The sequence below is a fragment of the Musca autumnalis genome, unplaced genomic scaffold (assembly GCF_047663935.1).
Source record: "Musca autumnalis isolate F117 unplaced genomic scaffold, ASM4766393v1 scaffold_1, whole genome shotgun sequence".
In the NCBI taxonomy this organism is placed as follows: Eukaryota; Metazoa; Arthropoda; class Insecta; order Diptera; family Muscidae; genus Musca; species Musca autumnalis.
This window is the reverse complement of record NW_027411644.1, coordinates 298519989-298542772: the sequence shown is the minus strand read 5'-3', so window position 1 is coordinate 298542772 and position 22784 is coordinate 298519989. Positions and strand designations below refer to the sequence as shown.

Here is a 22784-nt window from a genome sequence, read left to right as displayed (position 1 = left end):
TACAAAAATTTAAAAATGTTCAAACGAAATTTTTGCGGCCTCGTTCTTCATGTTTGTTTTCCCTAATAACATCTGTCAGCTGTTCCACATCATCAATTGGCCTGTTCTCGTACTTTATAAAGTGGTAAAAGTTGTAAAAGTCGTAAACGATTTTCATATAAATATTGTGTACGGGAAAGCAAAATGTCATGGTATAACAAGAAAGGTAGTTTCATGCTAACAGCTGTTTAAAATTTTTTTCAAATTTTGAATTTGAAGTACATTCATTGCCAAACTGAATTTGACACTGAATGAAGGTATACATACACACATTGTATATACATACATATGTCATTTTCATTTGAACTTACCAAAAATGTTTTGATTAAAATTTACTTTTTTCTGATCGACAAGCAGTGAAGAAGAATAGATGTACTCTGCCCTCCCGCTGTTGGTTGTGCTATGGACCTTAACCAAATTCCGTGAATTGATATAAAAACTCAATGATTAACTAAAATCATTGCAATATAATCAACTGAAGATTGCCACGGAATCGGTAAACTATAAACAAATGAATGCTGCCCAATTACGCAAATTGAATTGTCTGAAGCCCGAGTCATGATAGTGGTCAGATTTCGATTGTTGTGATTTTATTACTTTCTCGTCTGGTCTAAAATATACGAATGAGCATATTTGCGTTGCTACAGCAACAACATATTTATGTTTTCCTCCTGGTTCAGTCCGATCGATCTTGATACCGCTTTCAATTCATTCCGGTTTACTCTGGGTCCTGATAAAACGTGGTGGTTTTCCACCCCAGCTACATGTGGCTCTTGATGAAAATCGAATAAGGCTCAAATGATCTGATATGGTGTCGGCATGAGAACGGATTAGGAATGGATAAAGTAAAAAAATTTATGTTCAATTTATTACATATATGTACTTATACGTTTTATTAATAAAATACACATAAAATAAGACATTTTCAACAGATGCATTATGATGGAAATAGTCTTTTTTTGTCAAAACGCCACACATCCTCCAGATATAAAGCTTTGATTAAGGTTAGGCATGGAGGAGATGAGTTTGTAGTTCTTGAAATAGGTCACCTAAGGACATTGTCTGTGGCTGATATTCTGGTGGATGAAACTGTTGTTGTTAATCTTGTGGTAAACTTTGTTGTAGCAGCAGTTGATTATGTGAGGCCCGAACTTTTGAATTGAAACAACAGACGTTGGTCACTTGTTGCTCTGATCGTTTTGGATTATGCCAACTCCTTACTTTCGCGGAATCGAAAGAAATACCAAAACATAAAAATTGCTTCCCATATAAAATTCCAAGCTCGTTGTTTCTGCTACGGACATGGATATTGTTGTGGCATCTTTTTTGTTTCAAATAAAAAGATAATTACATCTTTGGGTCTTGCGAATTCCGGTTCATGCATTAAGTTTCCAATATAAAGGCTTATGGGTACTTTACACGATATGTATTTTACATATGGGTTGTCACTTTTTATATACAAAATGTATACGCAAAGTGACAGCTCATATGTAAAAAACATATCGTGTAAAGTACCCATTAGACAAGGGAGCATTTGTCATATGGTGGATTCCTGCTCAATGGTATAAATGGGGGTTGATGGTGGCAGAAGAAGTTGCTTTAGATCGCCATAGCAGCCGGAAAATTAGTTGGGATATTTGATAGGTATATATGGTCTGTTCCTTTACTTTTAAAAACGGTAACAGTGGCAAAAAATGGTAAAAGTGGTGAACTGGTCTCATATAAATTGTATGCTTTTTAAAGTAAAGGAACACTTTGCAGGTTAAAAATGGTAAGAAATGGTAACCTCAGGCACGTAAAGGAACAGAGCTATATTTAATTGATTACATACACAAATTTAAAAACAAACTATATTTTGTTTTTGTTATTGAATGTCATTCGTATTATTGTTGTTCTGTATTTGACATGCTCCCGTACAGCAATACAGAGTTGTATTTACCTAAATCTGACAGATGCGACTACCTTTTATTATTCTACCATGGCAAAATGTGTAAAAGTGGTAAAAATTGTAAAAACTTTTTAGTTCTGGAACAGAGCTAATGTAAACAATAGCTTCGTTCCAGTACTTTTTTAATGATAAAATTGTCAAAAGAGCGAAAATGAGCTCCACATACACATTTTTCCAAAATGTACGGGAACGGAAAAATGACAGGAACTTCAAAGAAACTGGAACAAATGTCAAAGTCGGCGTATCAGCCAATCAGAAGCCGACAAACATGTTGCACATTTTGCTCGCCCAAATTTGTCGTGTAAAAAGTTTCTAAAGAAAAAGCTATTCAGCGCCATTTTTGATTAAAGAGAAGTGAACATTTTGCAACTTTTTTGGTGTACGGAAACTCATTTTGGGCAAAAATGTGCAAAATTGTAAAAACTTTTTAGTTCTGGAACGAAGCTAATGTTCACAGTTGCGTTGTTGTGTAAAATGCATGAGTGTGCAACTGAAATATTTTAACTAATACATAGCACTATTCCTTTACGTGCACGAATCTTCAAGTTTTACCACTTTTTACTCGAAAAGCGTACCTTTACTTCTGACACCATACAATTCATATGAGAGCAGTTTACAACTTTTGCTACTTTTGACGGTTTTACCATTTTCAATAGTAAAGGAACAGACCAACATAGTAAGAATATGTTTACATTTACGAAATCCACTCGATTTCAACTGTCAACTCCTTTGCGTATACGTCAAATGAAAATTCATCTGAAATCGAGTGGATTTCGTTTGACGTTTGAGCAATGAAATTGACAGTTGAAATCGAGTGGATTTCGTAAATGTAAACATTGTGTAATGCTAAGTTTACATTTACGAAATCCACTCGATTTCAACTGTCAATTCCATAGCTCAAACGTCAAATGAAATCTCATCTGGATTTTATTTGACGTTTAACCTATGGATTTGACAGTTAAAATCGAGTGGATTTCGTAAATGTAAACCAAGCATAAGTTTACATTTACGAAATCCACTCGATTTCAACTGTCAATACCTTTGCGTATACGTCAAATGAAAACTCGTCTAAAATTGACTGGATTTCATTTGTTTACAATACACAAGTTTACAAAACACAAAGCAATTGACAATACGGAAGTCAGCCCCATTTTGCTTCCACAGCACACAGCTAGGATGCACTCCATTTTCGATCTGATTTTGCTTCATCATCCTAAAGGCATGGGTACATAAGCTGCTTCGCCTGATTGCCTTGCTTTCCTGCTTCATTTCTGACATAACAAAAATAAAAGAATAAGGAAGGCCGAGCAAATTTCGAACTGGGTTGTCCTTTTCTTTTTTATTCTTTTATCAGAAGCAAACAAGGCAAGGCAAATTGCAGCAAAAATGTTTGCAATGTTTGAATGTCATATGAGATGTCAAATTTGCTACCTGTGAATGTTGTACACATGAGCTTTGTTCCTTTACTTTTTTAATGGTAAAAGTGGTAAAAGAGAAAAGTGTCAAAATTGCTCGATCTGATCAATATATTTTTCTTGCTTGCGTCGCTTCATTACTGGTAAAAGGATAAATACCGGTCAAGACGTATTCGATTTGCTTTTTTCATTTCTTCTTTTGCTGTATCGTGGTATTACATGCTCTGTTCCTTTACGTGCCTGAGGTTACCATTTCTTACCATTTTTAACCTGTAAAGTGTTCCCTTGCTTTTAATAGCATACAATTTATATGATAGCAGTTTACCACTTTTAGCATTTTCTGCCACTGTTACCATTTTTAAAAGTAAAGGAACAGACCATCAGATTTTAGAATAATAGAAATCAAGGAAGAGTTCAAGGTTACTGTTAGCCCTGTAGTGCGACTCTCTAAAGGCCTGCGTACATAAGCCGCTCGGCTTTCTTACTTAATTCATTTCTGGTAAAGCAATAAAGAAATGTCAGAAGCACATTTCAATTAGGTCGAACTTGGTCTTTGGTCTTTTACCAGAAGTGAATTAAGCAAGAAAGCCGAGCGGCTTATGTACGCAGGCCTTAAAGGCCTGCGTACATAAGCTGCCTCGCCTGGTTGCCTTGCTTTCCTGCTTCATTTCTGGCATAATAAAAATAAAAGAATAAAGAAGGCCGAGCAAATTTTGAACGGTGTTGCCCTTTCCTTTTTTATCTTTTATCAGAAGTAAGCAAGGTAAGCAGGCAAGGCAGCTTATGTACGCAGGCCTTAACTCATTTTTTGAGTTACCGACAAAAATCGATAAAATTAAAACGCAAAATTATGAATGAAAAGTTCAAATACAATTAGAACTTTACGACTGTTTTTTATTCGTCGATAACTTACCGAAAAGCATCGGCAATTACCGAAATTATAAGCATATTAATTTTACCGACAATTGTCGGTAACTCAAAAAATGAGTTAGAGAATCGCACTACTGATCTCGACAACGATATTCACCAATTGGTGCACCGTAACAAGCGTCAATTATGATGTCATCCAACAAGGAGGTAAGTAATAGGGTTGGAGTGAAGATGAATGGATTTATATATTGAATGCATTGTAGAATAAAGTAGTAGTAGTATACATTATTGTACCATGATTGAATGTATGTTGCTTGTTACAGGTCACCAAACCTCTGCTGAAACATGGTCGTGCTGTTACTCGTATTCCCCGTGTCCTTGGTGGTGGTACCCACAGTCAGGGTGCTTGGTAGCATGTGCGATGGTGGTCGCGTTTGCGATCCTACTAAGGGGTAGTTTACACTATATGTAAATGTCATATGACATGAAATTTTCCATTGTTATATATTCTCTAATATGTGTAATATTGGAGATTTTCCTTACGCCATTTACTCTGTGCGTCCATACCAGCAAAAATGTAAAAAACTACGTCTCCACATTGCCTCCGTTGGTAAATATGGAATGTTTTTATTTCGTGTCAATGACATTGATAGATAGTGTAAACTACCTCTAAAGGCATGCGTACATAACCTTACGTTTACACATGACAGGACAATTGAGTTCATGTACTGATTGTCAAAAACCCAAAACTTGCCTGTGTGACGTAGGCGTCCAGACAACTGCAAAAACAGTTGTAAAATTATGAAAGAAAAACATCGATTCCTTTTCGTTTTTCGCTCACATATTTTGTTTTTGTACGTATTCTTTTGTTTTCAGCACATTTGAATTATCATCTCACTTCTTTTTCACAAAAATGTCAAAAATTTGTTAACCCAACTATCTGTGAAAAAATGATGGACAGCTGGGAGACAAACGACAAATTATGTATGTGTTAGTAAATCAGAGTTGTATTTGAAGACAAACTGTCTGGTGTAAACGCCTAGTAAGCTGCTCTGCCTGATTGATTTGCTTTCCTGCTTCATTTTTGACATAATAAAAATAAAAGAATAAAGAAGGCCGAGGAAATTTCGAACTACGTTGCCCTTTTCTTTTTTATTCTTTTATCAGAAGTATGCAGGTAAGCAGGCAAGGCAGCTTATGTACGCAGGCCTTAAGACTTATCACCGTTGGCTTCGTAACGCCAATGTAAACCAACGCCGCTACGCCTTGGTCTTTGCAATTTGCCAATAGCAACTATTGGCAAAAATGTCAAAAATGTTTGGAAGTTGTGCATGTGGAGTTATGATTTTACTACATCCTTCGATGCAGTCCACGCGTAGTAATGAAAATAGCACTCCGTTGGATACAATTTATAAGCAGTTGCTTTAGAGATCCCTACAAAAAAACAAAAAAAACAGTTGGTTGATCTCTACACGCCGCTGTCTGTAACTTAAAGGGGTGTTTACACTATCTATCAATGTCATATGAGCTGCCACTTCTTTTATCCATTAGACATCCTTTATGTTTGTCAAAGTCCATACCACTTTTAAGGCCAGAACAGAGTCAATCGTCGCTTGCTTCCCCAAATGTCAAATTATAAAGGAATGCCAGAGCCTCTTTGCAAATCCGCCTGCGTTCCCTTTAGGAGGCTCTGTCATTCCTTTATAATTTGACATTTGGGAAGCAAGTGACCAGGGTTTAAAAGCCAGCATCTAAAAACATTAGCATTAGCTGTACACTTCAACTGCTACACAATATTCACACACAAGGCTAAATAAGCAACCGAACGCATATTTATTTTTGTACAATTTTTCTTATTTCGTTTTTTACGCCTAATCTTTTTTCGTTAGGCATAATCAGCAACCACGCTACATATTTAGCAGTCGGCTGACCATTTGTCGCAGCGAATTAGCTAGAGAGGGTGTTTTTTGTCATTAGAGTTGCCAACGCAGTAATGAAAAAGATGTAATTTAATGTCAAAATGCTCCCATCATATGGCAGAACCTAAAGAATACTAATTATTATTGTTTAAAAATAAAAAAAATATATTTTGAACGGCTTCACAAAAAATTCACATGTCCTTTGAACGAAAAAGTGAAATTAATTATATCGTGATTTTTAATGCATTACACTGGTAACCCTGATTTCAAAAACAATTGTTTGCTGAAAACATGGCTAAGCCGTTGAAACTTTGTTGCTTATTCTGTTTTCTGATATGTGTTGATCATTTGTGCTGCAAAATATGAGTATGCGTATCCGATGCTGATTTATTACAGCAACAATATCAATTAGCATCAGCATCGCTAGCAATATTTTTGTGAAATTTGTTGCTACATGTTGCCGTTGTTCATTGTTGCTAAACATATTTCGAAGAAATTTTAGCAGGCAAAGCTGCAAATATTCGGTGCTTTTGCTAATATGGCGTTAGCATTTTAAACCCTGCAAGCGACGATTGATTCTGTTCTGGCCCTGAGAGAGGAGAGATAGCACATATGCCTTTCTCTTCTACCACAGGCTACCAGACAAATTTCTGCAGGTAAAAATGGTAGAACTGATTTTTCGACATTTGTTTGACGACTGTTTCATAATGAAGAAAAAAAAATGAACGAAAAATAGAAGAAAACGTCGAACGCTGACCAAACAAAATTAAAAACTGTGAAATAAAAGAAGAAAATTGATTTTTTATGTTTCTTTTTGACATTGCTACCAGATCTACCATTTTTCCGTTTCTTTACTTTTCTGGTAAAAATGTTCATGAGAGAGCAAGTTTGAGCAATTTTGACACTTTTCTCTTTTACCACTTTTACCATTAAAAAAGTAAAGGAACAAAGCTCATGTGTACAACATTCACAGGTAGCAAATTTGACATCTCATATGACATTCAAACATTGCAAACATTTTTGCTGCAATTTGCCTTGCCTTGTTTGCTTCTGATAAAAGAATAAAAAAGAAAAGGACAACCCAGTTCGAAATTTGCTCGGCCTTCCTTATTATTTTATTTTTGTTATGTCAGAAATGAAGCAGGAAAGCAAGGCAATCAGGCGAAGCAGCTTATGTACCCATGCCTTTAGGATGATGAAGCAAAATCAGATCGAAAATGGAGTGCATCCTAGCTGTGTGCTGTGGAAGCAAAATGGGGCTGACTTCCGTATTGTCAATTGCTTTGTGTTTTGTAAACTTGTGTATTGTAAACAAATGAAATCCAGTCAATTTTAGACGAGTTTTCATTTGACGTATACGCAAAGGTATTGACAGTTGAAATCGAGTGGATTTCGTAAATGTAAACTTATGCTTGGTTTACATTTACGAAATCCACTCGATTTTAACTGTCAAATCCATAGGTTAAACGTCAAATAAAATCCAGATGAGATTTCATTTGACGTTTGAGCTATGGAATTGACAGTTGAAATCGAGTGGATTTCGTAAATGTAAACTTAGCATTACACAATGTTTACATTTACGAAATCCACTCGATTTCAACTGTCAACTCCTTTGCGTATACGTCAAATGAAAATTCATCTGAAATCGAGTGGATTTCGTTTGACGTTTGAGCAATGAAATTGACAGTTGAAATCGAGTGGATTTCGTAAATGTAAACATTGTGTAATGCTAAGTTTACATTTACGAAATCCACTCGATTTCAACTGTCAATTCCATAGCTCAAACGTCAAATGAAATCTCATCTGGATTTTATTTGACGTTTAACCTATGGATTTGACAGTTAAAATCGAGTGGATTTCGTAAATGTAAACCAAGCATAAGTTTACATTTACGAAATCCACTCGATTTCAACTGTCAATACCTTTGCGTATACGTCAAATGAAAACTCGTCTAAAATTGACTGGATTTCATTTGTTTACAATACACAAGTTTACAAAACACAAAGCAATTGACAATACGGAAGTCAGCCCCATTTTGCTTCCACAGCACACAGCTAGGATGCACTCCATTTTCGATCTGATTTTGCTTCATCATCCTAAAGGCATGGGTACATAAGCTGCTTCGCCTGATTGCCTTGCTTTCCTGCTTCATTTCTGACATAACAAAAATAAAAGAATAAGGAAGGCCGAGCAAATTTCGAACTGGGTTGTCCTTTTCTTTTTTATTCTTTTATCAGAAGCAAACAAGGCAAGGCAAATTGCAGCAAAAATGTTTGCAATGTTTGAATGTCATATGAGATGTCAAATTTGCTACCTGTGAATGTTGTACACATGAGCTTTGTTCCTTTACTTTTTTAATGGTAAAAGTGGTAAAAGAGAAAAGTGTCAAAATTGCTCAAACTTGCTCTCTCATGAACATTTTTACCAGAAAAGTAAAGAAACGGAAAAATGGTAGATCTGGTAGCAATGTCAAAAAGAAACATAAAAAATCAATTTTCTTCTTTTATTTCACAGTTTTTAATTTTGTTTGGTCAGCGTTCGACGTTTTCTTCTATTTTTCGTTCATTTTTTTTTCTTCATTATGAAACAGTCGTCAAACAAATGTCGAAAAATCAGTTCTACCATTTTTACCTGCAGAAATTTGTCTGGTAGCCTGTGGTAGAAGAGAAAGGCATATGTGCTATCTCTCCTCTCTCAGGGCCAGAACAGAATCAATCGTCGCTTGCAGGGTTTAAAATGCTAACGCCATATTAGCAAAAGCACCGAATATTTGCAGCTTTGCCTGCTAAAATTTCTTCGAAATATGTTTAGCAACAATGAACAACGGCAACATGTAGCAACAAATTTCACAAAAATATTGCTAGCGATGCTGATGCTAATTGATATTGTTGCTGTAATAAATCAGCATCGGATACGCATACTCATATTTTGCAGCACAAATGATCAACACATATCAGAAAACAGAATAAGCAACAAAGTTTCAACGGCTTAGCCATGTTTTCAGCAAACAATTGTTTTTGAAATCAGGGTTACCAGTGTAATGCATTAAAAATCACGATATAATTAATTTCACTTTTTCGTTCAAAGGACATGTGAATTTTTTGTGAAGCCGTTCAAAATATATTTTTTTTATTTTTAAACAATAATAATTAGTATTCTTTAGGTTCTGCCATATGATGGGAGCATTTTGACATTAAATTACATCTTTTTCATTACTGCGTTGGCAACTCTAATGACAAAAAACACCCTCTCTAGCTAATTCGCTGCGACAAATGGTCAGCCGACTGCTAAATATGTAGCGTGGTTGCTGATTATGCCTAACGAAAAAAGATTAGGCGTAAAAAACGAAATAAGAAAAATTGTACAAAAATAAATATGCGTTCGGTTGCTTATTTAGCCTTGTGTGTGAATATTGTGTAGCAGTTGAAGTGTACAGCTAATGCTAATGTTTTTAGATGCTGGCTTTTAAACCCTGGTCACTTGCTTCCCAAATGTCAAATTATAAAGGAATGACAGAGCCTCCTAAAGGGAACGCAGGCGGATTTGCAAAGAGGCTCTGGCATTCCTTTATAATTTGACATTTGGGGAAGCAAGCGACGATTGACTCTGTTCTGGCCTTAAAAGTGGTATGGACTTTGACAAACATAAAGGATGTCTAATGGATAAAAGAAGTGGCAGCTCATATGACATTGATAGATAGTGTAAACACCCCTTTAAGTTACAGACAGCGGCGTGTAGAGATCAACCAACTGTTTTTTTTTTTTTTTTTTTGTAGGGATCTCTAAAGCAACTGCTTATAAATTGTATCCAACGGAGTGCTATTTTCATTACTACGCGTGGACTGCATCGAAGGATGTAGTAAAATCATAACTCCACATGCACAACTTCCAAACATTTTTGACATTTTTGCCAATAGTTGCTATTGGCAAATTGCAAAGACCAAGGCGTAGCGGCGTTGGTTTACATTGGCGTTACGAAGCCAACGGTGATAAGTCTTAAGGCCTGCGTACATAAGCTGCCTTGCCTGCTTACCTGCATACTTCTGATAAAAGAATAAAAAAGAAAAGGGCAACGTAGTTCGAAATTTCCTCGGCCTTCTTTATTCTTTTATTTTTATTATGTCAAAAATGAAGCAGGAAAGCAAATCAATCAGGCAGAGCAGCTTACTAGGCGTTTACACCAGACAGTTTGTCTTTAAATACAACTCTGATTTACTAACACATACATAATTTGTCGTTTGTCTCCCAGCTGTCCATCATTTTTTCACAGATAGTTGGGTTAACAAATTTTTGACATTTTTGTGAAAAAGAAGTGAGATGATAATTCAAATGTGCTGAAAACAAAAGAATACGTACAAAAACAAAATATGTGAGCGAAAAACGAAAAGGAATCGATGTTTTTCTTTCATAATTTTACAACTGTTTTTGCAGTTGTCTGGACGCCTACGTCACACAGGCAAGTTTTGGGTTTTTGACAATCAGTACATGAACTCAATTGTCCTGTCATGTGTAAACGTAAGGTTATGTACGCATGCCTTTAGAGGTAGTTTACACTATCTATCAATGTCATTGACACGAAATAAAAACATTCCATATTTACCAACGGAGGCAATGTGGAGACGTAGTTTTTTACATTTTTGCTGGTATGGACGCACAGAGTAAATGGCGTAAGGAAAATCTCCAATATTACACATATTAGAGAATATATAACAATGGAAAATTTCATGTCATATGACATTTACATATAGTGTAAACTACCCCTTAGTAGGATCGCAAACGCGACCACCATCGCACATGCTACCAAGCACCCTGACTGTGGGTACCACCACCAAGGACACGGGGAATACGAGTAACAGCACGACCATGTTTCAGCAGAGGTTTGGTGACCTGTAACAAGCAACATACATTCAATCATGGTACAATAATGTATACTACTACTACTTTATTCTACAATGCATTCAATATATAAATCCATTCATCTTCACTCCAACCCTATTACTTACCTCCTTGTTGGATGACATCATAATTGACGCTTGTTACGGTGCACCAATTGGTGAATATCGTTGTCGAGATCAGTAGTGCGATTCTCTAACTCATTTTTTGAGTTACCGACAATTGTCGGTAAAATTAATATGCTTATAATTTCGGTAATTGCCGATGCTTTTCGGTAAGTTATCGACGAATAAAAAACAGTCGTAAAGTTCTAATTGTATTTGAACTTTTCATTCATAATTTTGCGTTTTAATTTTATCGATTTTTGTCGGTAACTCAAAAAATGAGTTAAGGCCTGCGTACATAAGCTGCCTTGCCTGCTTACCTTGCTTACTTCTGATAAAAGATAAAAAAGGAAAGGGCAACACCGTTCAAAATTTGCTCGGCCTTCTTTATTCTTTTATTTTTATTATGCCAGAAATGAAGCAGGAAAGCAAGGCAACCAGGCGAGGCAGCTTATGTACGCAGGCCTTTAAGGCCTGCGTACATAAGCCGCTCGGCTTTCTTGCTTAATTCACTTCTGGTAAAAGACCAAAGACCAAGTTCGACCTAATTGAAATGTGCTTCTGACATTTCTTTATTGCTTTACCAGAAATGAATTAAGTAAGAAAGCCGAGCGGCTTATGTACGCAGGCCTTTAGAGAGTCGCACTACAGGGCTAACAGTAACCTTGAACTCTTCGTTGATTTCTATTATTCTAAAATCTGATGGTCTGTTCCTTTACTTTTAAAAATGGTAACAGTGGCAGAAAATGCTAAAAGTGGTAAACTGCTATCATATAAATTGTATGCTATTAAAAGCAAGGGAACACTTTACAGGTTAAAAATGGTAAGAAATGGTAACCTCAGGCACGTAAAGGTACAGAGCATGTAATACCACGATACAGCAAAAGAAGAAATGAAAAAAGCAAATCGAATACGTCTTGACCGGTATTTATCCTTTTACCAGTAATGAAGCGACGCAAGCAAGAAAAATATATTGATCAGATCGTTGCTTGCATTCTTCGCTTTGCTCTAGTAAAATAATAAATGAAAAAACAACCTATTCCGAATTCGTCTCAGCCGTTCTCTATTCTTTTACTAGAAATGAAGCCACGCAAGAAAGAAAAATCCAAGTGTTTCTACCTTAAATGTGAACTCGTCGATATGTTATCAATTCGAAATGAGTGCATCTGTCATTCTAGCACGAAGAAGAGAAAACTTTTTTTCATACTTTTATACCTCCCCATTCATAACAAAGTGGATCTGCTTCAATAATTCTTTATCGGTCATATTCTTTACTCTCCTCTTTCTTAACTGTGTTGTGTCATGCTATCCGCGCGTATTGGGAGTGTGTGTGGAGTTAAAGTAAGCACAAATTCCATAACGAAAAACTAAAAGATTCAAATTTCAATTGTTATGAATAAAATCATTAAGAAAAATAACTTTAAAGGAATTATTAACATTCAACGAAAAAGGAAAGCAACGCATTGCTAAAAATAGCAGTCAATTTATGCAAAGCAAAGCAATACAAAGACAACAACTGACAGCCAACAGAGACTCTCAATTCGTCAATTCGGGGAAAAGTGAAAGTCTTTGTTGTACAAAAATTAAAATTGTCATCAAAACTAACGACTACTGTGCGTGTGTTGAAAGGTCAGCAAATTTTGAAAATATCATTCGGCTTATCAGACTCAACAGATAACACAATCCAACCATGCTGTTTTTAAGGCGTCTTTTCTCAATGGCAGCGGAACCACTTAACCAACCCGCCGATTTAATTGGATATTTTCAGCAACAAACTCCACAAATTCTTAATGCAGCTGGAAGTGGTGTTGCAGCTGCAACGGGATTGGAAAGTTTATCATGGCTACAGAACGTGGCTCCCTGTTTTCCTTTGAAGGGGGACCAAATAAAAGTGATACATGAACCAAAACATTTCTATGAGACGCTTTTGCAGCGTAGCGCCAGTGCTCGAGAGAGAATCGTGTTGGCTAGCCTTTACTTGGGTACAGGACAATTGGAAACAAATTTTGTACAGACCCTAAGGAAAACATTACAACAGCAGTCATCATTAAGGGTTAATGTTTTGCTCGATTTTACGCGCGGAACAAGAGGTGAAACCAATTCAAAAACCATGTTATTGCCGCTGATACAAGATTTTGGTGATCAAGTCCATTTGAGTCTCTATCATACACCTAATCTGAGGGGTCTTAAAAAACGTTTGATGCCGGCACGTTGGAATGAATTGTTGGGATTGCAACATATGAAAGTTTATCTGTTTGATGATGCTGTCTTAATTTCTGGAGCCAATCTATCAAATGATTATTTCACCAATCGTCAAGATCGTTATATCCTGATTGAAGACAAACCTTTGGCCGATTTTTATGCTGGTTTTATTTCACGTGTTCAAGAGTTTAGTTTAACTGTGCAAAAAGATGCCGAAGTGGGTTTGCACCGCAACTGGCAGTACTTACCATATGAGGGAACCAAAGAAGACTTTATCAACACGGCAAAGAAAAGTATAACCGATTTTATGCAAGATGTCTATAAGAGGCAACAACAAGTGTGCAATGAATCTAAAGACGCCGATTCATGGATATTTCCATTGGTTGAAATGGGACAAATTGGAATACATCATGATAGTGTTGTGACAAAACGTTTCCTATCGAATTGTATAGAAAATTCACGGTTAAAATTGGCTACTGGTTACTTTAATTTAACGCAAGAATATATGGATACGCTGACGCACAAATGTTTGGCACAATGCAACATTTTGATGGCACATCCTAATGTGAGTATGGAACGATGTAAATAAAGACTTTTATATACATATACAATTGTTTTTAAAGTGTAAAAAATCCGACTTTGTTCAAACAAGAATCAGTTTTTGAGAATTGCTGGGTAAAGGGGCCACTCTGACCAGGTATACCTCAAAGTCAATTGGAGTCGATTAGCCTTGTCTGTCCATCTGCTCGTCGGGGGGTTTGCACGATAACTTTGAAATGAATCAAGCGATTTGGTCCAAGGTTTGCACCTGGTAATTTGTTTCCAATCTTAGATCTAGCTCGCAGATATGCCATATCGGTCCACTTCTTTGGTTACCACCCCACAAACATTTTAGATAATTACAGTTTAAGGGCATGTCTCGGATCGTGGGTAATATTTCTTGCAGACATACTGATATGTTATGAGACACACTTCACCTTTCACTTCACGCCTCAAGCATTTTGTTCAGCCCATTTACGTTTTTTTCTAGTATTTTATGGACGGAATAGGGTGTACTCTCTTCTCTAAATTTCCTAATGAATCTTAGCCCCAAGAAACTCGCAAAAAATAGGAGTAAATGCGGTGAACAAAATGCGTGAAGTGAGGGGTGAAGTGTTTCTTAGAACATACCGAAAGATTGTGTTCGAATATGGACTATGTTCATAGTACATTTAGGTCCACCACTCCTTATTTATTTTTTGCAGTTATATGTTGAGGTTATTGAGCAAAGTCGACAGATTCTTTTAAATTGTTTGTAACCAAATCATTGTGGTATGATATAAACATAATTAATCAAAAATCTCTGTCTTTCTCTTCCAGGCTAATGGTTTCATGGGAGCAAAAGGACCTGCCGGCGGAATACCAGCTGCATACACACTCATAGCCAAAAGCTTCTACGAAAGTCTGGTACGTCGTAAACAAAATCATCGTGTCAAATTTTTCGAATTTGAAAAACAAGGCTGGACCTATCATGCCAAAGGTCTTTGGTACTATCTACCTCAATCGAAATTACCAAATCTAACATTAATCGGTTCGTCGAATTTTGGTGAACGATCGGTAAATCGCGATTTGGAAACACAAGTTTGTTTGGTGACCGCCAATGAAGGATTAAGCCAGAGTTTGGAACATGAAAACGAACGTCTATTTAATTTGTCAAGTACAGCCGAGAATCAAATAACAACAAGACCTGTACCCCGATGGGTACAAGCTGTTGTGGGTTTATTTAGGACATTTTTCTAAAACGCAACTGGTTATTTGTTAAGTTAGTTAATTCATAATACAAATCCTAATGTCTTTGTAACCATCATAGTTAGCATTATTACGAAACAATAGTGAAAAAACAATTCGAACCATACTCAGTTATTGATCCAGTAAACAACCTTCAAATGGTAGTCTATTTTGAAAACAATTTGTGTTTTAATCAAATATTGTGAATTGTGAAGAGTAATTGTATATACCCAAAAAAAGAAGATGTACTCAATTAATTGTAAAATATTTTTAATTCATGTGCCTTTTTAATGTTAGTTCCTATGTACACCCAAACACATACATACGACATTAATTGACTGGAGATCAAAGGCCATACATCATATTTGTCAAGTCAATATGCTCAATACCATAATGGATGTTGGTTGTCCCTCACATTTTAGTTTTTTTCTTTATTATTATATAAATTAAATATTAATGCCAAAAATATGTTCTTCTGTGTTCTTTTAATAGTTATGCGAGAATTATAACTTAATTTTGTTTAGAAATTTATGGATGTTTTTGTATTAAATATACATTTTTTGGGTATGTTTTATGTTAAATGTAAAACAAAACAATATGATAACAATCATTAGAATAAAAGGTTTTGATTTGGTTAAAGATAAAATATTTATTGTTTGAAAGGGGTAAGCAGTTAAGTGAAGAACTGCCGAGGTTGTCAAATATTAGTACTCAAGGTTATAGGCACAACAATAGCTCGTCGCTGAAGATAATCGTCTGTTTTTAGGATACTTTAAAGTAATTAATTAATTACCTTCTATCTAATGCTCAAGGGTGTAACGCTGGCAGAGAAAATTGTTGGCTTCATGTTTTGATCGGCCCCACCAAAATTATAGTGCCCTAATCATGGTGTCATCTGGCGGAACGAGTGGCGTCATCTGCCGCCTGTCATGAAAAAGCAAACTGGTTTAACTTCATAAAATGTCTAATTTTCGGATAGCAGAAAGGATTTCCCAGCCGCTGCCCAATGTGAAACCAAAATTGCCAGCATAGACGGCGGGACTAGCAAATGAGTGTTAACCAACCCAAATGACCCCAGAATGAATTACACTAGATGTCAACAGTACATTCGGGAAGTAGAAGCGGATAAAGTGTTTAGATCAAGTCAAACGTGAGCAACAGTTAAGTCATACTCGAACCTTATGAACATAATACAATGAACCTTGCTTGTGAAGAAGGAAGATAAGACTTTAATCGCCTTTGACTGACCCGAAGAGAAGACGTTTTAAACGACAATTTGTCGAGCTCCGAGTTTGACTGAACATAGAGAAGGGTATTATTTGGTTTGTTCCAGAACTGCAAGAATCTACTAATTTTTACTATTTTTTCCGATAACATAAAGGAAAAAATGTTATCGTAGTAAAAAATAGTAGCTACTTGCAGGTTCTGGAACAGAGCAATTATTATGTAGCTTATAATTTCTTTCGGTAAGGAGTTGCGATAATGTTGTTGGCTCCATGGTAATACTAAAACAAGTAAGAACGGCTTTAAGTTCGGCCGGGCCGAACTTGTTATACCCTCCACCAGGAGTGGTATTAAAGTAAAATGGAACACGAGGTACGTTTCTATGGAGGGTATAGGAAGACGTGGACCTATACTGATAATTCTTTTTTGGAACATTGTATAACCCCATGAAAGACTAAATAACAAATTTCAGTCATTTTGGTTTTACTTCCAACGTAGACTAAATACCAAATCTCAGCCATTTCTGTGGGTTGTTGTGGCCACAACCTTCAAAATACAGAAAATCGGGAGGTACCGTTCTATGGGGGCTATATGAAGACCTGGACCTATACCGGCACTTTCATATGGAAAGTTTTATACCTCAAATGAGGACTAAATACCAAATTTCAGCAATATCGGAGAAATATTGAGGCCACAACCTTCAAAATACCGGAAATCGGGAGTTACCGTTCTTTGGGGCTATATGAAGGCGTGGGCCCATACCAACAAAATTCTGGGGGAACATTTTATATTCCCAACGATGGCTAAGTACCAAATTTCAGCCATTTCGGGGTGATAATGAAGCTAGAACCTTCAAAATACCTAAAATCGGGTGGTACCGTTTTATGGGGGCTTTATTAAGGCGTAGACCTGTACCAACAAATTTCTGTAGGAAAGTTTTATTACCCGAACGAAGACTAAATACCAAATTAAAGCCACTTTGGATGAATATTGAGGCCACAACCTTCAAAATACCAAATATCGGGAGGTATCGTTCTAAGGGGGCTATATAAAGGCGTGTACCTGAACCGACAAATTTAGAGGGGAAAGTTGAATACCCCTAACGAAGACTAAATACCAAATTTCAGCCATTTCAATGGATTATTGTGGCCATAACCTTCAAAATACCGAAATACAGAAAATCGGGAGGTACCTTTCTATGGGCGCTATATGAAGACCTGGACCTATACTGGCACTTTCTTATGGAAAGTTTTATACCTCAAATGAGGACTAAATACCAAATTTCAGCAATATCGGAGAAATATTGAGGCCACAACCTTCAAAATACCGGAAATCGGGAGTTACCGTTCTTTGGGGCTATATGAAGGCGTGGGCCCATACCAACAAAATTCTGGGGGAACATTTTATATTCCCAACGAAGGCTAAATACCAAATTACAGCCATTTCGGAGTAATATTGAGACCACAACCTTCAAAATACCGAAAATCGGGAGGCACCGTTCTATGGGGGCTATATGAAGGCTTGGACCCATACCAGCAAAATTCTGGGGGTAAGTTGTATACCCCCAACGAAGACTAAATACCAAATTTCAGCCATTTCGGTGTGATAATGAAGCTATAACCTTCAAAATACAGAAAATCGGGTGGTACCGTTTTATAGGGGCTATGTCAAAACGTGGACCGATATAGCCCATTTGCAATACCAAACATCCTAGGAGTAATAGAAACTTCTATACCAAATTACAAAGCTCTATCTTTAAAATTGCGAGCTGTATCTTGGGGGTCGATTATTCATTGCCACTTAACTTGAGTTGCGTTGTCAACTGTCAGCACAACTGAGATGAAATGTTGTATTATTGATGTCAACCCAACTGGGTTGTCGATAAACGTGTTATCGATCAGTGTTTTTCAAACTTTTGAACTCTATTGGTCTGTTCCAGAACTGCAAGAATCTACTAATTTTTACTATTTTTTCCGATAACATAAAGGAAAAAATGTTATCGTAGTAAAAAAGTAGCTTCTTGCAGGTTCTGGAACACAGCAAGTAAAGTGCTCATTGACGACAGGACCAAGTTCATGAAGACAACAACGGAACTTACGAAAAGCTTGCTCTCTTCCTCAATGTTGCACAAACACTACTTTCACCACATTTCTTGTTCAAATCGACACGGATTTCATGTACGTGACATGGTCGACCAATGAGGTTCCTGTAGGTGCGTCAGCGTCAGCCGAGATACAAAAAACAGTTTGACCATGGTATAAGTAAAGAGGTAGATTTAAATGAAAAAAATCTATAGAACCCTTGTTTTTCTTGAATTCCTAAAACTTCAAAATAAAAGCAACAAGTGGGTTTGTTTACAATGCATTTTTTGAGCATTTTATAAAAAACGCGAAAAATGAATGAAGAGTTAAGTTTTCTCCACATAATCGAGTTGTGAATATGATAAACCGATTGTTTCAATGCAAATCTCACCAATTTCTTCCATACAAATGGTTTAAAAACAATTTTAAAAATCATTGAATTCGATTGTTTTTAAAATTGTTTGGCATATTATTCAAACACCACACATACATACACAGTTTGTTTATATTGTTTTGAAGTTTTAGGCATACTCGAATGAAAAAATTTAAATTGACATAAAGCTTTGGCTAACCTTTCTTATTAAACCATGAGTTTGACCAAATTATTAAGGGGTGGGTAGATACCATGGTCATCATGAGGGATTCTTGCAAAGCTTGACTAATACCCAGCAGCGGAAGGTATATTACTTTTTTGATGACAAATTCTTTATACAATATTTTTTAATTTAAAATATAAATGTTTATTCACTGACATTTGTACCCAGCAAACTAATCGTACCGACATCGTATCGAAATCGGAACAAAATTCGGACGATAAAGGTCTGCGTACATAAGCTACCTTGCCTGCTTACCTTGCTTACTTCTGATAAAAGAATAAAAATTAAAAGGGCAACCCAGTTCGAAATTTCCTCGGCCTTCTTTATTCTTTTATTTTTATTATGTCAAAAATGAAGCAGGAAAGCAAGGCAATCAGGCAGAGCAGCTTATGTACGCAGGCCTTAAGGCATGCAGGCAAGGCAGCTTATGTACGCAGGCCTTTATGTCCGATGTCGGATCCAAAGTAGTAACGATATCTTAACGAAAGTTGTATGAAGTGGTTGCCATAATTTCGGAACGAAATGTCGGAGCGAAATCGGATCGATTTCGGAACGAAATCTGAAGAAAATCCTTGGGACATTCGGTGGGGAAATTTATTTCCGACATTCGCTCCGAAATAGGAACGAAATTGGTACGAAATCTGAACTATTTCGCCTCCGAAAATTCGTTTAGAGATCTGAACGAAATCTAAACGATCTTGCTTCCGAAATTGTTCAGACGTGTCGGACATCCGACATAAGTTTTTTTTGTCGAATTAATAGTACGTTTATATATAACCAGATTTAACAAACCCACTGGGTTTCAAATGTCAATTCCTTTGCGTATACGTCAAATAAATCCTCCTCAAGAAGGTTAACCCTGCAAAATGCTATAATATAAACATGGCCTAACTTTGACAATGAATGTACCTCAAACTCAAAATTAAAAAAAATATATATATATATATATATATATATATATAAACAGATGTTAGCATGAAACCACCTTTCTTGTTGTATCATGGCCCTAATGTAAAAAAAAAATTAAATCACTAATTTTGGATAGTTTAAATGTAACTAACTGTATATCATGCAATGTGAACCCCCTCTATATATCAATGAACCGATTACCCAACCTTTACACATGCCAGTGACAGTTCGAAAAATTCAATACATATACAATATTTTACTACCACAATTACATTTTTTGAATTGTCGACTCCACTGGCACTAGATTTTTCATGCCAGCAAAATTTTGAGCTGGCTGCCAATGATATGTCGAAAATGAAAATAGAGTTGCCGAGACTATTTTTTAATCCATGTACATTTTTGTTTCTTTTAAGAATGCAAAGATTTAATGCAAGGTTATGAAATACAAATAATACATCTCGGTAGCTGCCATATATTAGTGGTTAACAAAGACATAATTTTGATGTTTTTCATGCAAATATAGGTTGATAAATAATTTCCCCTCTGGGTTTATACAATATTGAAAAGGCGGCAATACCAGATTCAATATGTTTATGACTGAAAACAATCTTTTTAAAACGAAATAAAATAAAAATAGTAAAATATGTTGTGAATTGTGTTTTAAATCTGAAATATAATGCAATTTTGTGTGTTATATGCGGCTTAAAATAATTTTGGAATTGAACTTGCACTGGCATGTGTAAACACACAAGAAAACTGCATGCCAGTCGAACACTTTTTCGGCATTTTCGAGTATAATACATGTACTCAATTGTCACCAATTTACTGGCATGTGTAACGGAAGTGTTACTGTATAACCCAAGGATTACACATGCAAGTAACTTGCAGACAGTTGTGTATACATATTATAGTCGAAACTTCAATTTTTTCGAACTGACACTTGCATGTGTAAACGTTCGGAAAAAATTGAAGTTACTTTCAAAGCACTTACATTGATTACTGACATGGAAATTTTGTCGGCAGTGAGGTCGTTAGTGGTGTGGCAGTGAATATGTGTGAGTGTATTGGTATTTTTCGAACTGTCACTTGCATGTGTAAACGGGGGGTAAATCTCATGGTTCACACTAGAGTTGTGCAAATTGAACTATATTGAACTACCTAGTTCACAATCTAGTTCAATGGACACCGGTCGTTTCGTATGCGTATACTTATTATTTCACGTTAGTTTGTATGATGTTACTCATACGTTTTTGAACTAGGACAGTGAACTAGGTCGTTCAATTGCCCAACTCTAGTTCACACATACGCAACAGTTGCTGCAATTTTACAATTCCGTTTTGACCGTTTTTCTTATGTTTAACAGAAGGGTTGCATTTTTTAGCATTTTGTACTTTGTGAACAAAAATGTACTATTCATGTACCAACACAATTTGAATTGCATGTAATAGAAAATAAAGTGGTGTGTTGTGTGGAATTTTTAGAATAGATGAATTCGGATGAAAATCAACTATACAGATAAAAATTAAACAAAAAATTTGTGATGCAAAATTACCATAATTTCATTTGCAGAATCTGAAAATGAAGGTCAAAAGGGAATTGTAAAATTGCAGCAACTTTTTGTTTGTTTTGGTTTTAAAGTGGTTTTGGCCAGTCTTTTGACTATATCGCCACAACAAGCAGTAAGTATTAAAGCCCGTAGGCGTAATCACTAATTATATAGGTTAATTTTCGAAAGCGCACATGTCAAGCGATAGCCTAACATGACGCCATTTTGTTTTAAAGCCCGTAGGCGTAGTCTCTACATGTAATTTTATGTCTTCACGGTGAGCCGTCCGAAGACGAACTGTGAAATTGCAGCAACTGTTGCTTATGTGTGAACCATGAGAATATCTGTTATTCAATTGCTGTTTCTTTCATTTTCATTCATTCGTAAACAGAGAAAAAAATTTCTCTCTCCTCTCTGATATAAAAAGATTAAAATACAGTCGGACCTCGATTATCCGTAATGGTCGGGACCGGAGGCATTGCGGATAATCGATTTTCCCGGATAATGGAGGCAATGCTTTTATGCAGTTGTTGAACATATTTTTAAGTAAAAATGGCATAATATTGTACAATAATATGAAAATCTGCAATTTTTATAAAATTTGTTGCGGTAATCCACCAAATTTAGAAGGATACATAATATCATCACCATCTGATTCATCTGAATTGACTTTGTCCCATGGTTTTTACGATACCATAAATACACAAATTGTGTAATACGGGAGAATTTCCAGTTTCCGTTTGTTTCTAAATCAAATTAATTCGATAGTGTGTTTTTACTCCTGGATAATGAAGTTTATAACGAAAAATAGAAGAAATGGAAAAAAGTCCAACATTTCATTTCTATCACGGATAATGGAGGTTCCCGGATAATCGATTCGCGGATAATCGAGGTTCAACTGTAATGATTTTTGTTAGAAGTTTCCTACATAAAACAATATTATGGAATTAAAATAACGCATACATATATAATATGACAGATTAATTTCTATAGGGCGAAACCTATAGCTCTGCGTGTTGCGTGTGCGTTCAAAAATACAAAAACAAAATACATCTATTTCAAATTGAAAACAACAACAAATACATGTATTTTGTTTTTGTATTTTTGAACGCACACGCAACACGCAGAGCTATAGGTTTCGGCCACAAATTTAAAAATTTACACGATCAACACTTTGGGACCATCAATTCCGGGTGATTGACATAAGCCGCCCAACTCGCCAATGTTAACAACGCCGTTAAGTTGTAACAAAGCCAGCTCCATATTCTGAAT

General features: G+C 36.0%; 1 protein-coding gene across 1 annotated transcript; it reads left to right on the top strand.

Moving 5' to 3' along the window:
• The first annotated feature begins 12358 nt into the window (after positions 1-12358).
• On the top strand, positions 12359-15802 carry PGS1 (Phosphatidylglycerophosphate synthase 1). Its single transcript, XM_073961888.1, has 2 exons — positions 12359-13954; positions 14749-15802. The coding sequence occupies exons 1-2, from the start codon at positions 12878-12880 to the stop codon at positions 15166-15168; spliced, it is 1497 nt and encodes a 498-aa protein (XP_073817989.1). The 5' UTR covers positions 12359-12877; the 3' UTR covers positions 15169-15802.
• The last annotated feature ends 6982 nt before the right edge of the window (positions 15803-22784 follow it).

Coding starts and splice junctions, on each gene's coding strand:
- PGS1 (XM_073961888.1), top strand. CDS start 12,878: ATGCTGTTTTTAAGGCGTCTTTTCTCAATGGCAGCGGAACCACTTAAC. Junction 13,955..14,748: donor TTTTGATGGCACATCCTAAT/GTGAGTATGGAA, acceptor TTTCTCTTCCAG/GCTAATGGTTTCATGGGAGC.